Below are 12743 nucleotides of genomic sequence, written 5' to 3' on the forward strand. Positions count from 1 at the left end.
TGAATTGAAAAATTCTATTTCTTTTGTTTATCATTTTACAGTGCAAATATTTGTAATAAAAATAATAATTTAAAGTGAATACTGTACACTTTGTATTCTGTGTTGTAATAGAAATCAATATATTTGAAAATGTAGAAAAACATCCAAAATATTAAATACATTTCTATTTGTATTCTATTGTTTAACAGTGCGATTAATCACAATTAATTTTTTGAGTTAATCGCGTGAGTTAAATGCGATTAATTGACAGCCCTAGTTTCTATAGGCACTATTTAGCAGCTGGAGGGGTCTTTTCCCTTGTACATCCTTATTCCCACAGACTTGGAGGCACCAGCAATAAGGAAATACAGTCCAGTACTCAATCACATCTAAGTACAGGTCATTTGTAGGTTAAGAACCAACACCCTGGGCCTTAGAATTCAGACTCACTCTTTGCTAATATTGTAAAAGATTCTAGGGGGATAGTTAATATGCAAATGAATTTAATATACAAGAAAAAGAGGAAAAAAGGGTTAATATTTACTACCAGGTACTAACTCACAGGAGCTGAACATATGGCAAGCAAGTGCTGTGCATGTTTTCTCAAGCCCATATTGCACTGAAGATGCACCTTAAACATGGTTTTTAGCCTGCTACAATTCCAGTCCTGGGCTTCTCCCCACATCAAGTCCAACCACATAGTTCAAGTCAGACCTGCTACCTTTCCTGTTATTTCGGTCCTGAGCTCCCCATGACATTCTGATTTTTAAAATCAGCACAATATCAATAAAGTAAACATGAGATGGATTAAGAACTGACTACCTGAAAGATTTCAGACAGTAGTTGTTAAAGGGCAGCCTTCATCAAATGTGGGTATTTTTACTGGGATCCCGCAAGGATCAGTTCTACGCCTGATGCAATTCAACATTTTAATCAATGATCTGGAAGTAAATGTAAAATCACTGCTGATAAAATTTTTAGATGACAGAAAGATTGTTAGAGTGGTAAATATTGAGGAGGACAGGGCAGTGATACAGAATGATCTAGCTCACATGGTAAGCTGGACCCATTTAAACAAAAGGCACTTTACTACAGCCAAATGCAAAGTTATACATCTAGGAACAAGGAATGCAGGCCATACCTACCGAATGGGGGAAAGCAGCAACTCTGAAAATAATGTAGGGCGTCATAGCGGACAAGCAGCTCAACATGAGCTCCCATGCAAAGCACTGGTAAAAAGGGATAATGTGGTTCTTGGATGTATAAGTGGGAATAGTGAGTAGGAAGGGGGGTGATTTTACCTCTGTATATGGCATTGGTGAGACCGATCCTGAAATACTGTGTATTGTTCTGGTGACCATATTTTAAAAACGATATTAAAAAATTGAAGAGGGTGCAAAAAGGAGCCAAAAAATCATTTGAGGGCTGAAAAAAACATCTCACAATGAGAGACTTAAAGAGCTCAATCTGTTCAGTTTACCAGAAAGAAGATTCAGAGGTGACTTTACTACAGTATATAAGTAACCTTCAACGGGAGAAAATAGCAGGTTCTAAAGGGCTCTTTAATCTACCAGTGAAAGGCATAATATTAACCAGTAGCTGGAAGCTGAAGCCAGACAAATTCAAATTTGAAATTAGGCACACGATTTTAACTGTGAGGGTAGCTAATCATTGGAACAGACCACAAACAGAAGTGGTAGTTTCCGCATCTTGTGATGTTTTCAAATACATACTGGATGCTGTGCTGGAAGATATGCTTTAGTCAGACATGAGTTATAAGTTCTCCCTTGCAAATTGAAACATATGTAAACCTACCTCCATCAAGATAAAAGGTGGAATCCACAGTGTCACCTTGCCCATGACCTGATTTTTTTGACATAATGGAATAGCAGCACCACAGGCTTCACCAATACCCCACTATACCCCAAAGTGACCCTTTCTAGGCTGTTCGATTTCTGTAGACTGTCCCTGGCTGCTTTGTCATGGCTGCCAAAAAAGGACAATCAGTACCAATTATTCTGGTGGTTTTGTGGTACAGACACCAGAACAGGATTGCTATACACCTATTCCTTGTAGACAACTTTCTGACTCACAAAATAGTTGTATGGAGTCCTTTGGGGTAGATCAGAGCTATTAAATTACAGATACCCTTAGTCTCTACTTCAGTACTCTTCACATCTTGCAAATGCAGAATGTGAGTGTCTCATTAAATATCTTGTAACAAATGAAGATTACCACATAATGCGATGTAATAAGTTATTGCTGATCTCAGATATCTGTATTCTTAGCAGTCACTCTGCTAAGTAGCATAAAAATGATCAAAATAAATTACAATTCTCAGGTCAGGGGATAAATTATTTCATGGATAAACTGCCAAACAGAAAAATTAAAAAGAAAAGTCTTATCTCAGGCAGAAAGTTTCAGCCACATTGGCAACCCTTGTGGTTTACATTTTTCCAAAGGTTACAGGCAGCATTCAAAAGAAATAATTACATCTGGGGAAAAATAGGGTCACAGGGCCCATTAGTGCTTTTGTCAAAGTCTCTAATTCTTTGAGCTGCATCTGTATTATCTGGGATGATTGAAAAGGAGGCTGGTTTAATTTCTGTAATTTGTTACACTTTGGAGGAAAGTGAAATAATTCAGGAAAGCAATAATAATCTCATGCATTTCTATAGTGCCTTCCAGGACTCCAAAGTTCTTTGCAAAGTAGATGCTGGTAGCATTTCGTCCACTGCTGATATGAAGCCTCCTCAAAAGTGCAACACGATGGCTTAGCAACAACATGGAACAGCCTTGAACAGGAAGTGAAGGAGAATCCCGTAACCAATTGAAACTATCAGGAATTTATGGAGGTGGAACATAATTACCCAAGTTGGAATTTAGCCAGGACACAGGATCAAACTCTTTGACTGTTATGAAAAGTGCCAGAGGCCATTCAAAGACCACAAGATTGGTTTTACATCTCATCGAAAACATAGCAACTCAAAGAACACAGCAGTTCTAATGCCACACTCAGGTATTCGGTCACTACTAACTCAATGGGAAGATCAGCTCCGACTGAATTACCAAATGCAGCAGGTAGGTTTTCTTTGGAGGTACCCCCTCCAGTATTGATGTAGTCTAGCCCTAGTAGTGACAAGAGCCCAGTGGAGATGGGATGGCTGCCATTACACAGACAGCTATGTGCTTTCCATTAGCTGTGTAAAGATGACACATATGAGTTCTTTATTTAAAGTTGGACCTGATGAACCTAATGTCTCCTTTTGTGTCTTTGCCCCACAATTTGCATGAGTTTGACCCAGCCCTCTGAAGGCACGTTAACCTGTACTATGGAACAATATCCAGATGGTCTTGTTCCGTGTTACCCATCTTGGTGTGCCCATTCATCAGTCTTACAGCCATGCAATGCTATAATATTATATATGTTGTAATATAATTTCATCTGGTGACCTGAATTAATAGAGCCTGAAAATATTTCTGAAACAGGTTTCTAGTAACCCTGGGCTCGAGGAGCCAGATTGTTAGCTGGTGTCAATTAGCATAGCTCCACTGACTTCAACAGAGCTACATTTACACCAGCAGAGGATTTGGCTCAATATTTACCTCACTAGCCACCCACAACAGATCATGACAGATCACAGACATTAGGAAGGGCCGCCTGGATCATCCAGTCCTTCCCACTGTGCTATTTGCAAAGCCATCATCTACCCCAGAATGCTCTCTGGTTGGAGCTCAGACTATTCCACTAGGACCCCAAGGTCACAGGATCACCTGTTCTGTGAGTTCCTTTGGATCTCTCCTCTCCCTGTACTCCAGGGAGAGCTGGTATCTGAGAGACTTTTCAGATTTCTTTAGATATTTCTTTAATCAAAAGGAATTTATGAGAGAGAGAGAAAAGTGGACGAGGCTGATTCATTGCAGTGAAGGCCAAAATGCCCTGCCATCCTCTCATCAAACAATCTGACTGAACTCTTCCCATGGTGGCTCTGGGGCAGCAAGGCTGTGAGCACTCTGGAAGTGTTTCAATGTCTCAGATTTGTTGCTTTATTCACATTAGGGATGCATATTTACCAAAAATCAAAGGAAATGTTTTTTCCTATTTCTTGGCCATTTGGGATACTCTGAGATTTATTGTATTCACTAGTTGAAAGGAAAATGGAATCAAAGATAGCATCTTTATTCTATGCCAAGCTCTTTCTTGTGTACCCCAGCGTAGGCTCACACAAAAGAGCTCTGATCACTCTAAGTAGGTGCTTATTCTAAATATAGGATGGTTTAGCTTTGGTTACATAATTGCCTAGCACACTTGGGCACATGACATTATGCTACAAAAGTCTTGTTCTTTCTCCCTCACAGCCCCAGCTTCAGGCTATTTAACTGAGTGCTGTAAGAATAGGATTATTTTGAAGCAATATCACCTAGTTTCTGCAGGGAAGACCAATAGAAATCAGATGTTGACATGCGCAACCCCTTTTGATGGGAACAGTGCCAAGGCTACTGATCTAATGATTAGAGCTAAAGATTGGTAGTCAGGGCTGCTACTGTTTAGCATCTTGTTTAGCAACAGGGAGTTGTGACTGGAGAGTGACTGAGGGTAGGGAGTTGCCTTCTAGCTGAGCACTAGGCTGATAGCATCAATGATTTTCCAGTTGTCACTCCCAAAATCTGTTCCTGATCAATCACCTGGAATGAGCTCAGTTAAAGTCATGATCTTGCTTGCAATAAAACCAATGGCAAAACTCTCAGTGACTCTAAAAGCAGCAGGAGCAGACCTTTAGCTCGTATTGGCTAGATTGTCTCCTACTGTGACCCTGACTAACTATTTTACATTTGGTCTGCACTAATTTCCCTCCTATTTTCACAGTTACCTACATGATCCAAATCTCTCTTCTCATTGTTTGCTCTGTGTCCCATATTAACACCACTTGCGGGGCGCACCTTTGTCAACATTGTTATAAATATAATGAAGAGAGAGGCTAACAATATGCTGGGATGCTTCACTTATTCCCCTTTCAGCTCAGAAACTGCCCTCTGTACTTACACCAACCAGAGCAATCAACCTTAACTTTGCTATTCCCGACTGTGATGTTTAATTTCTCAGGGGCAATGTTCCACCATTAATCCTCACTGCACTCTTGTCTTTATTTGAGAGTGTGTGTATATGTGTGTGTGGAGGGTAGGCGTGTCAGACATGGACAGTGAGAAAGAGATTGGGATTGAGAGTAGCAGAAGTCCAAGATATAGTTTTGATCATATTTTGAACATTAAGGAAAATTAACAATATATTGTCTGTTGTCCACCAGGGATCCCAAGAGGAAGGTTTTCTGGGTCACCTGCTTGACAGTTGCTCACAGAAGCTTAGAGAAAATGGCATTCATCCTGAGAATAATGTATCTAGGAAAGAAGATGGCCAGCAGGAATCTTACTTGGGGACAGGAGTTGAATGGGGCTAGTTTGCTTCAGTATGGTTTTTTGGGAGGCTGAGACTTCATACTTCTGAGTCCAAGATTTCATGTAAGAAAAAGTTTCTACTTCTTTTAGCTGCAAAAGAAACCTTGAAAATATGAACAGAGTGCAGCCAATGTAGTGATGTTTTCCTGAATCTGCACACAGCCTGAAACAATATCTCTGAGAGATCTGGACTGTATTATTAAGAACTCTTTTGTCTCATTCTGCTTTTTTACATCCTTGCTTAGCTATCATTGATTTGTCACCCCCAACCTCTTTGTTTTTGGTAGGATCAGTTCTAAATTCTGCCTCCTCAACTTTATCTTGCATTCTTTTATTTCCCACTATGGATTACACAACTGCTATTGCAGTCCATCTTATCTTCATTACAGGGACGCTGGTTGGAAAATGGAATTGATTGTCACTGGTTTCCAATGAAAACATATTTTATTGGAGAATGATATCTATTAAATGTTTCAGTGGGTGGTTATCTATCTAGGTATTTATACCATAGAATCTGAATGCCTCACAGTAATTATGCAAACTCATCAAGATTTTAACATTCTCTTCTTTGGTTCTCTGTTCCCAAGCATCTATTTAGGCTTTTTTGTTTTTCTGTTTATCATCATCATCATCATCATCATCATCATTCTGGGAAGGCTTTGGACTAAGAGCTTAGTTTTACATTTCCTCTTCAATATGGTAAGATTTGTCATCATTCTTATTTCTCACAATAAGGAAATTGCTAGCTGAAGGCCAGCTGCAGAGAAAGCTTTCCCCCTCACTCCTGATAATCTTTCCCTTGTTGTTAACAGTTTTATTGTTACTGATGAGTACAGTTTTCTCCTGGCAGAATTCTTTGCCACTGTGCATGCGCAGAATTCATGTCCCCAACATATTTTTTCTGTCTGCAGAATATAGGTTCTGGTGGAGAGGCACTGCAATTACACCTTTCGTCCACAAGGGGCTGCTGTGGCATCAGAAGAGAAGGCAGCCAGCTGGCAGAGAGGGAAGGGGAAGAGACTGTGCTCCTCACAGTGGGGTCAGGTGAGGAAGCATGGGATGGACAGAGCAGGGCACACAGGGCTGCTGGGGGCCATAGAGTAGGGTTCAGAAAGGCTAGTGGGGGGCACAGACTTGGGCACGGTCTCAGGTGCTAGTGAGGTGACAGCATTGAGCTGGGGCTGAATGGGAGTGGGGCTGCAGGGCAGCGTGGGGACAGGGGTAGATGTGCCTGACTAAATGGTATCAGCCAGGGTCTGCATGAGGCAGGCTCCCCAACTCCCTAACAATCCCCGCCACAACCTTGTTCCATACTTCTCCCACCCACACTTAACAACCCCCTAGGTTCACGCCCAGGCTCCTTCCCTCTCCCTCAGCTCCTCTGTTACCCTTGACTCCCCTAAGCCTTTGGACTGCTTCTGAGGGGTTGGGGAAATATGTTTCTGCATTGTAGTTTAAATGAATTACTCATAGTTCTATATTAATATGCCTAGTAAGGAATCCATGTAAACAAAACAAAACAAAACAAAACAAAAACAATCCCCCCCAAACATTTCCTGAATCTTTTGTGTGTGTGTACTGTTACAGACATTACTTGCTGACTGGCATTTTAAAATAAATTACCAAAATAATTGAAATTGACATGATTATATTGTGCTATTTTGACAGATAAAATATGCAGAATTTTAAAATATTGTGCGCAGACTTTTTATTTTTTTGGCACAGAATTCCCCAAGGAGTAAATGATGCACATATACATTTCAGTCAGATACTAGCACTGAGACTGAGGATCATTCCCAACCATCTATGGTATTTCCAAGGTCCCTGTCCCCTGGTTACTCCAGTAGCTTCTGTTATATTTTCATGCTGTTTACTTGTTTCAGGGCTTTTAATTATTTGATAAATTACCAAATCATCAGAAAGTTCATGATCTTGTTTAAGAGTAGCAGCCGTGATTGTATTCGCAAAAAGAAAAGGAGTACTTGGGGCACCTTAGAGACTAATACCAATAATAAAGCTCAAATAAATTTGTTAGGATCTTGTTTAAGGCAACAAAACTCCAACTCCAGGTACCTGTATTTCATTGGACACTTGATTGGGAAAGACTGATTGGACAGCAGTTTTATTGCTTTGTTTGAGATAAACTGGCAGCAACTGCAGAGGATGGATTATCTTGCTCCTGTCAAAAAACCTTCACTGCCCATAATTTATTGCTCCCGAACACATCCAGGATCTGGTCCATACAGAATCCAGGCTGAGGAGCAGGTGGTGGAGCCGGCCTCACTCACCAGCAGTGCCCACGTGACAAAACACCCCCTTCCTAATCTCTTCAGTGAACTCGCCTAGGGCCAAACCCCTGTAGTTCTTGAGGGCCCTCCCCATCCTGGGGCCTACGGGGTTGGGACCAGCAGAGGACTACAAGGTCCAGCATGCCGTGCGGGGCCGAGGCCGTACCATATGCAGGGAGGAGGGCTCTGTTTTCTCCAGGTAAAAGCATCGAGGTGCCGGGAAGCCGGTAAGTACATGGAGCGGCCCCCCTCTACCTGCTGCGGGGAGGGTGGTCCCTGGAGAGAGAGGAGGGAGGCCCCCACTGTCACCCGGATAAGGGCGGGGAGGGGCTGCGCCTCGTGGAATTCAGAACGTTGCGTAGCTAACCGGGAGCCGGCCGGCTCGGAGGTGGCGGGCTGGGGCGAACACCCCCCTCCCCCGCCCGCCCGCCCGCCCGCCAACCGCACACTCGCCGGGCGGCGCGGGTCCGGCCCTGCCTCCCACCCCCGCTTCTCAGTGCCCCTGGCCCAGCCTCTGCCGCCCTCTCCCCAGTGCCCCGGCCCTGCCGCCGGACAGCCTCCACCCCTACCCCAGCCTCGTTCTCCCGGTCGTCTCCGCTTCTGGCCTCCACTCACAGCCGCCCCGCGTGCCCTTCTCGGCACGGCCGACTTCCCAGAGCAGCGCCCCCTGTGCCGCCCTCCTCTTCTCCCCGCCCGCAGCCCGAGCCCGAGCCCGAGCCCACGGCGTCCCCGCATCTACCCACCCCTGCTCTCCCCAAGTCCCCGCCCGGTCGGCTCAGTCACCGCCTCCTCCCTGGCGCTCGTTCGGAAGGGGGCGCCCTCAGTGTGGGGTCGGTCTCGGAGCCTCTGGATTCATGCGCTGTAATGTACTTACTCGATCACAGACCTAAGAGTGGCTATACTTCAACAAAAAAGCTTCAAAAACAGACTCCAGCGAGAGACTGCTGAATTGGAATTAATTTGCAAACTGGATACAATTAATTTAGGCTTGAATAGAGACTGGGAATGGATGAGTCATTACACAAAGTAAAACTATTTCCCCATGGTATTTCTCCCCCCCACCCCACCCCACCCCACCCCCCACTGTTCCTCTGATATTCTTGTTAACTGCTGGAATTAGCCTACCTGCTTGTCACCATGGAAGGTTTTCCTCCTTTCCCCCCCCCCCTGCTGCTGGTGATGGCTTATCTTAAGTGATCACTCTCCTTACAGTGTATGATAAACCCATTGTTTCATGTTCTCTGTGTGTGTGTATATAAATCTCTCCTCTGTTTTTTCCACCAAATGCATCCGATGAAGTGAGCTGTAGCTCACGAAAGCTTATGCTCTAATAAATTTGTTAGTCTCTAAGGTGCCACAAGTACTCCTTTTCTTTTTGCGAATACAGACAAACACGGCTGCTACTCTGAAACCTGTGTTACTGCTTACTGTATTTTTCGCTCCCTGCAGCTGATGAAGTGGGTTCTAGCCCACGAAAGCTTATGCCCGAATAAATGTGTTAGTCTCTAAGGTGCCACAAGGACTCCTCATTGTTTCTGTCTCATGTGTTCACTGGGACACCCACAGCGTTACTCGCTGGTAAAATCTCGTCTTCGGCCCTCCTGCTAAAAGTAAGACGAGAAGCGCAGTTGGCACAGAGACTCTGGCCCCTGAAGCAGACTGGTAGTGGGGGTTACCTCACAGCACAGGGCTTACCATTGTAATTACTGCCGGGTTGCCTGAGTTCTCCTTGGCTGGTAGCGTAGGGCACCGGAGAAGTTTATACTACTCTGGACTCTTTCTTTTCACTGCCATGAGGGTAACTGTTGCATCTGTAATTGTGGCTGAAGATCTAGGGTTCCTCATGAAGCGCCATCCTCTGGTTTTAATTTCTATCCTCTGCATGTTGCCTTATCTGAAAGCTGCACCCTCCCACAAAGTTTAATTGAGTTCAGAAGAATTAATGGTCTGATTTTCAGAAGTGTTCGTACTTCAGAGTCCAAGATTTCATGTAAGAAAAAGTTTCTACTTCTTTTAGCTTTTCAGAAGTGTTCAGCACCTCAAGGCCTATTGGCTTTAGGCAGCTGCAGGTGCTCAGGACCTCTGGAAAGTCCAATCACAAATAAACAACTTAAATCATATATAAGTTTAACATTTAGTCCTTTCGCTCATATTATTGCAAACATTGAAATGGTGTGAATAAGCGCTAGGGTCCCTAGTCTGCATCTTGTTGAGGTCCGTAGCAACTGACAATCGTCGTTATCTGGTGGTTGTTTAATGGTCTATATGAAAAGTTATACAGGCATCATTGGGTTTTTTTGCTGTCTGTCTCAGATGAGAGACCAAGGTTTGCAGGGGGCAGAGACTTAATTCCCCCTTCATGCCTTTGCTGCCTGTGCAGTATCTGTGTGCTGACTAACTGGAATCCAAGTCAATCCAGCAACTTTCACTAGTATGAAAGTCAATGAAAAGAAAACCAACACAAAACAAAATGTGAAGATGCTAAATATTTTATTATCATTATTAATTAATTAATTACTGCAAGCAGGCTCATAGTTGTTCCACACATACAATGCAGGATCTATAGTTGCACAAGTCAAATGATTGAATGTGGGAGCTCAGGTCAGTTTGGTTGTAAGTAACACATATGGTACTTAAGCTGCATCATGGACTAAGTCAAGTGAAAGTCAAAGCAGCCAGTTTGTCTATAGAGGAAGAACAGCAGGTGATTCATTAGCAAAGATCTTAATAATGAAAAGCAGTTGCGTTGAGAGGCATATTTCCCAGCTGACAGTGTCTTTAAGATACCCCTAGGGATTTTGCAATAGCTCATTTACATGGTAAAGACTCACTGACACCTTGAGATACAATTGGTTCTGCCAAGTCTATTTCTATATCTTATATTGGAGTTATTTTTGCCCCCCCCTTTTTTATTACTAAGAGATATTAGCATGAAAACAGGATCTTTCTTGCTTAAGAACTCAGCTGCTCCTGCTGTTTATTTCCCACCTAAAGCTGTCATCCTCTGGTTGTGACGTTCCAATTAGTGGATATGGAAATAGCTGTGATGTCACAAACTGCAGAATGTGGCTTCAGGTGGGAATAAGATGTGGGAACGGATGGACCTATGTGCTGTTTTCAGACAAATGTTCTTAAAAATAAAGAAGGGAAGAAAACAAACAAAAAAGATATACGTGTTTTTTTCTGTGTTAAAAGGAGACACTACCAAGTAGTTTAGGCCTCAAATTTATCAAAAAATAGGACTAGAAATGTTATTAATTCAAACTATTCCATAAAATATTTTGGAAGTTGTAGAGAGCATGGGGCATTTCTGTAATATTTCTATGAAAAGTGTATGTGTCTCAGTTTACCTGTTTGATATTATTCTGCTTGATTGCAATGAGTTAAATCAAAGGAGATTGTTGGGGAGAAGCAAACAGGTGATGAAACAATGTCAGAGATGAGATGCTTCTAGAGAGAATACCAAGGGTCCTTAAGGGAACCCTGGGGGAGTCATTAATTGGGAAATGCCCACCTGCTTGGCTCCAACCAGGCTTGCAAGTTTATTTTTCCCTGGCCTGAACCTAGGATCAAAGGGATGCTAAACCTTAAAGACACCTTTGTAGAGAGGAAGAGGGGATAGGGTTTGACAAGGAGATGCTGAGAGAATGTGAGGGGCTGTCTGCAAGGGTATTAGGTTGGGTGGCAGTTACCTAAAAGTTGCAAAGAAGGAATAAAGGTTAAGTAAGATTCATGCTGTGTAGGCCTTTATTGTTTTAACCCATTTCTGTTCACCGATAATGCCTTGTATTGAAAAGGATGAACCGTTCCCTGCTAGTTACAAAGACCCCAATATACAAAGGGAATTAGGCACCTAAACCCCGGATTTAGGTGTTTAAATCCCAGTTTAGGCTCCATTGCAATCCATGAAACTCCTGTAAAATACTGTAGGTGTTGGTACCTAAATTTTCAGGGTGAAAGTTCCCTAGGCACCTAAGTGTCTGCCTCTGAGCATGTATGTACATTGCTGCCTCCCTCTAGGCAGCCTGATCCGTATCTCCTGCCTAAGCCACAGAATGATCCACAAACTGGGGGAAGATAGGAGGATGAATGCCTAACTCCTGTGCGGGGCTTGATCTAGGAGGTATGCTTAAAGGTAGTCTACTGGATCTGGTCCCATGCAAAATCTGGCCCTTGATGAAGGTCCTGGGCAGGATAATGGATTGGCCACTATGGAACTCGATTAATAAAGAATTAAAGGAGGATAGTATAGTGAATGTCAGGCAACATGCATTTATGGAAAATAGATCCTGTTAAACTAACTTGACTTTTTTTTTATGACGGTGTTATAATTTGGTTGATAAAGATAATAGTATATTACATCAACACTAAGACTTCCGAAACGTGTTTGATATGGTACCATGCAGCATTTTGATTAAAAAACTAGAACAATGTAAAATTAACATGACACACATTAAATGGATTAAAAACTGGCTAGCTGATATGTCTCAAAATGTAATTGTAAATGGGGAACCATAATTGAATGGCTGGTCCTGCAGAGATCTGTTCTTGGGGTAGTGCTATTTAACATTTTTTACCTGGAAGAAAGCATAAAATCATCATTGATAAAGGTTGCAAATGATGTAAAAATTGAGGGAGTGGTAAATAATGAAGAGGACAGGTGGTCGTCTTTTTTTTTTGTATGCCTTGGGTAGGTAGCAACGACTACAAATTTATATCTAGATTTGATAGCCATCACATTGCCCTGGTGAATGTCCTTCAGGCCCCTGTGAAAGGACGAAGGGGACACTTAGATATGGTGTGCTCCATTGTTTGTGCCTGGAGACCACAGTTGTATACAGGTGTTTGGTGAGGACAAGTCACTAATACAGAGTGATCTGGATTGCTTGGTAAGCTGAATGCAAACAAACAACATGCATTTTAATATAGCTAAATGTGTGTGTGTGTCTGCGTCTGTGATGTTCAACATCGTGACTCCTAGATTGCTTTGTGGATCCAGGCCAAAGTTTCCAAGTTCCCGAT

At 42.8% G+C, this 12743-nt stretch overlaps 1 protein-coding gene across 2 annotated transcripts in view; it reads left to right on the forward strand.

Annotated features, from left to right (window-relative positions):
* The first annotated feature begins 7769 nt into the window (after window positions 1-7769).
* Window positions 7770-12743, forward strand: part of ADCK1 (aarF domain containing kinase 1) — a 132892-nt gene continuing 127918 nt past the window's right edge. Inside the window, exon 1 of one of the 2 annotated variants that reach the window (XM_038407793.2) lies at window positions 7770-7948. In XM_038407793.2, the coding sequence (XP_038263721.1) occupies window positions 7891-7948 (58 nt within the window). In that variant the 5' untranslated portion in view covers window positions 7770-7890. The remainder of the gene's footprint in view (window positions 7949-12743) is intronic. The other variant, XM_038407796.2, reaches the window with a different exon arrangement.

Source organism: Dermochelys coriacea, chromosome 6, assembly GCF_009764565.3.
Source record: "Dermochelys coriacea isolate rDerCor1 chromosome 6, rDerCor1.pri.v4, whole genome shotgun sequence".
Taxonomy (NCBI): Eukaryota; Metazoa; Chordata; order Testudines; family Dermochelyidae; genus Dermochelys; species Dermochelys coriacea.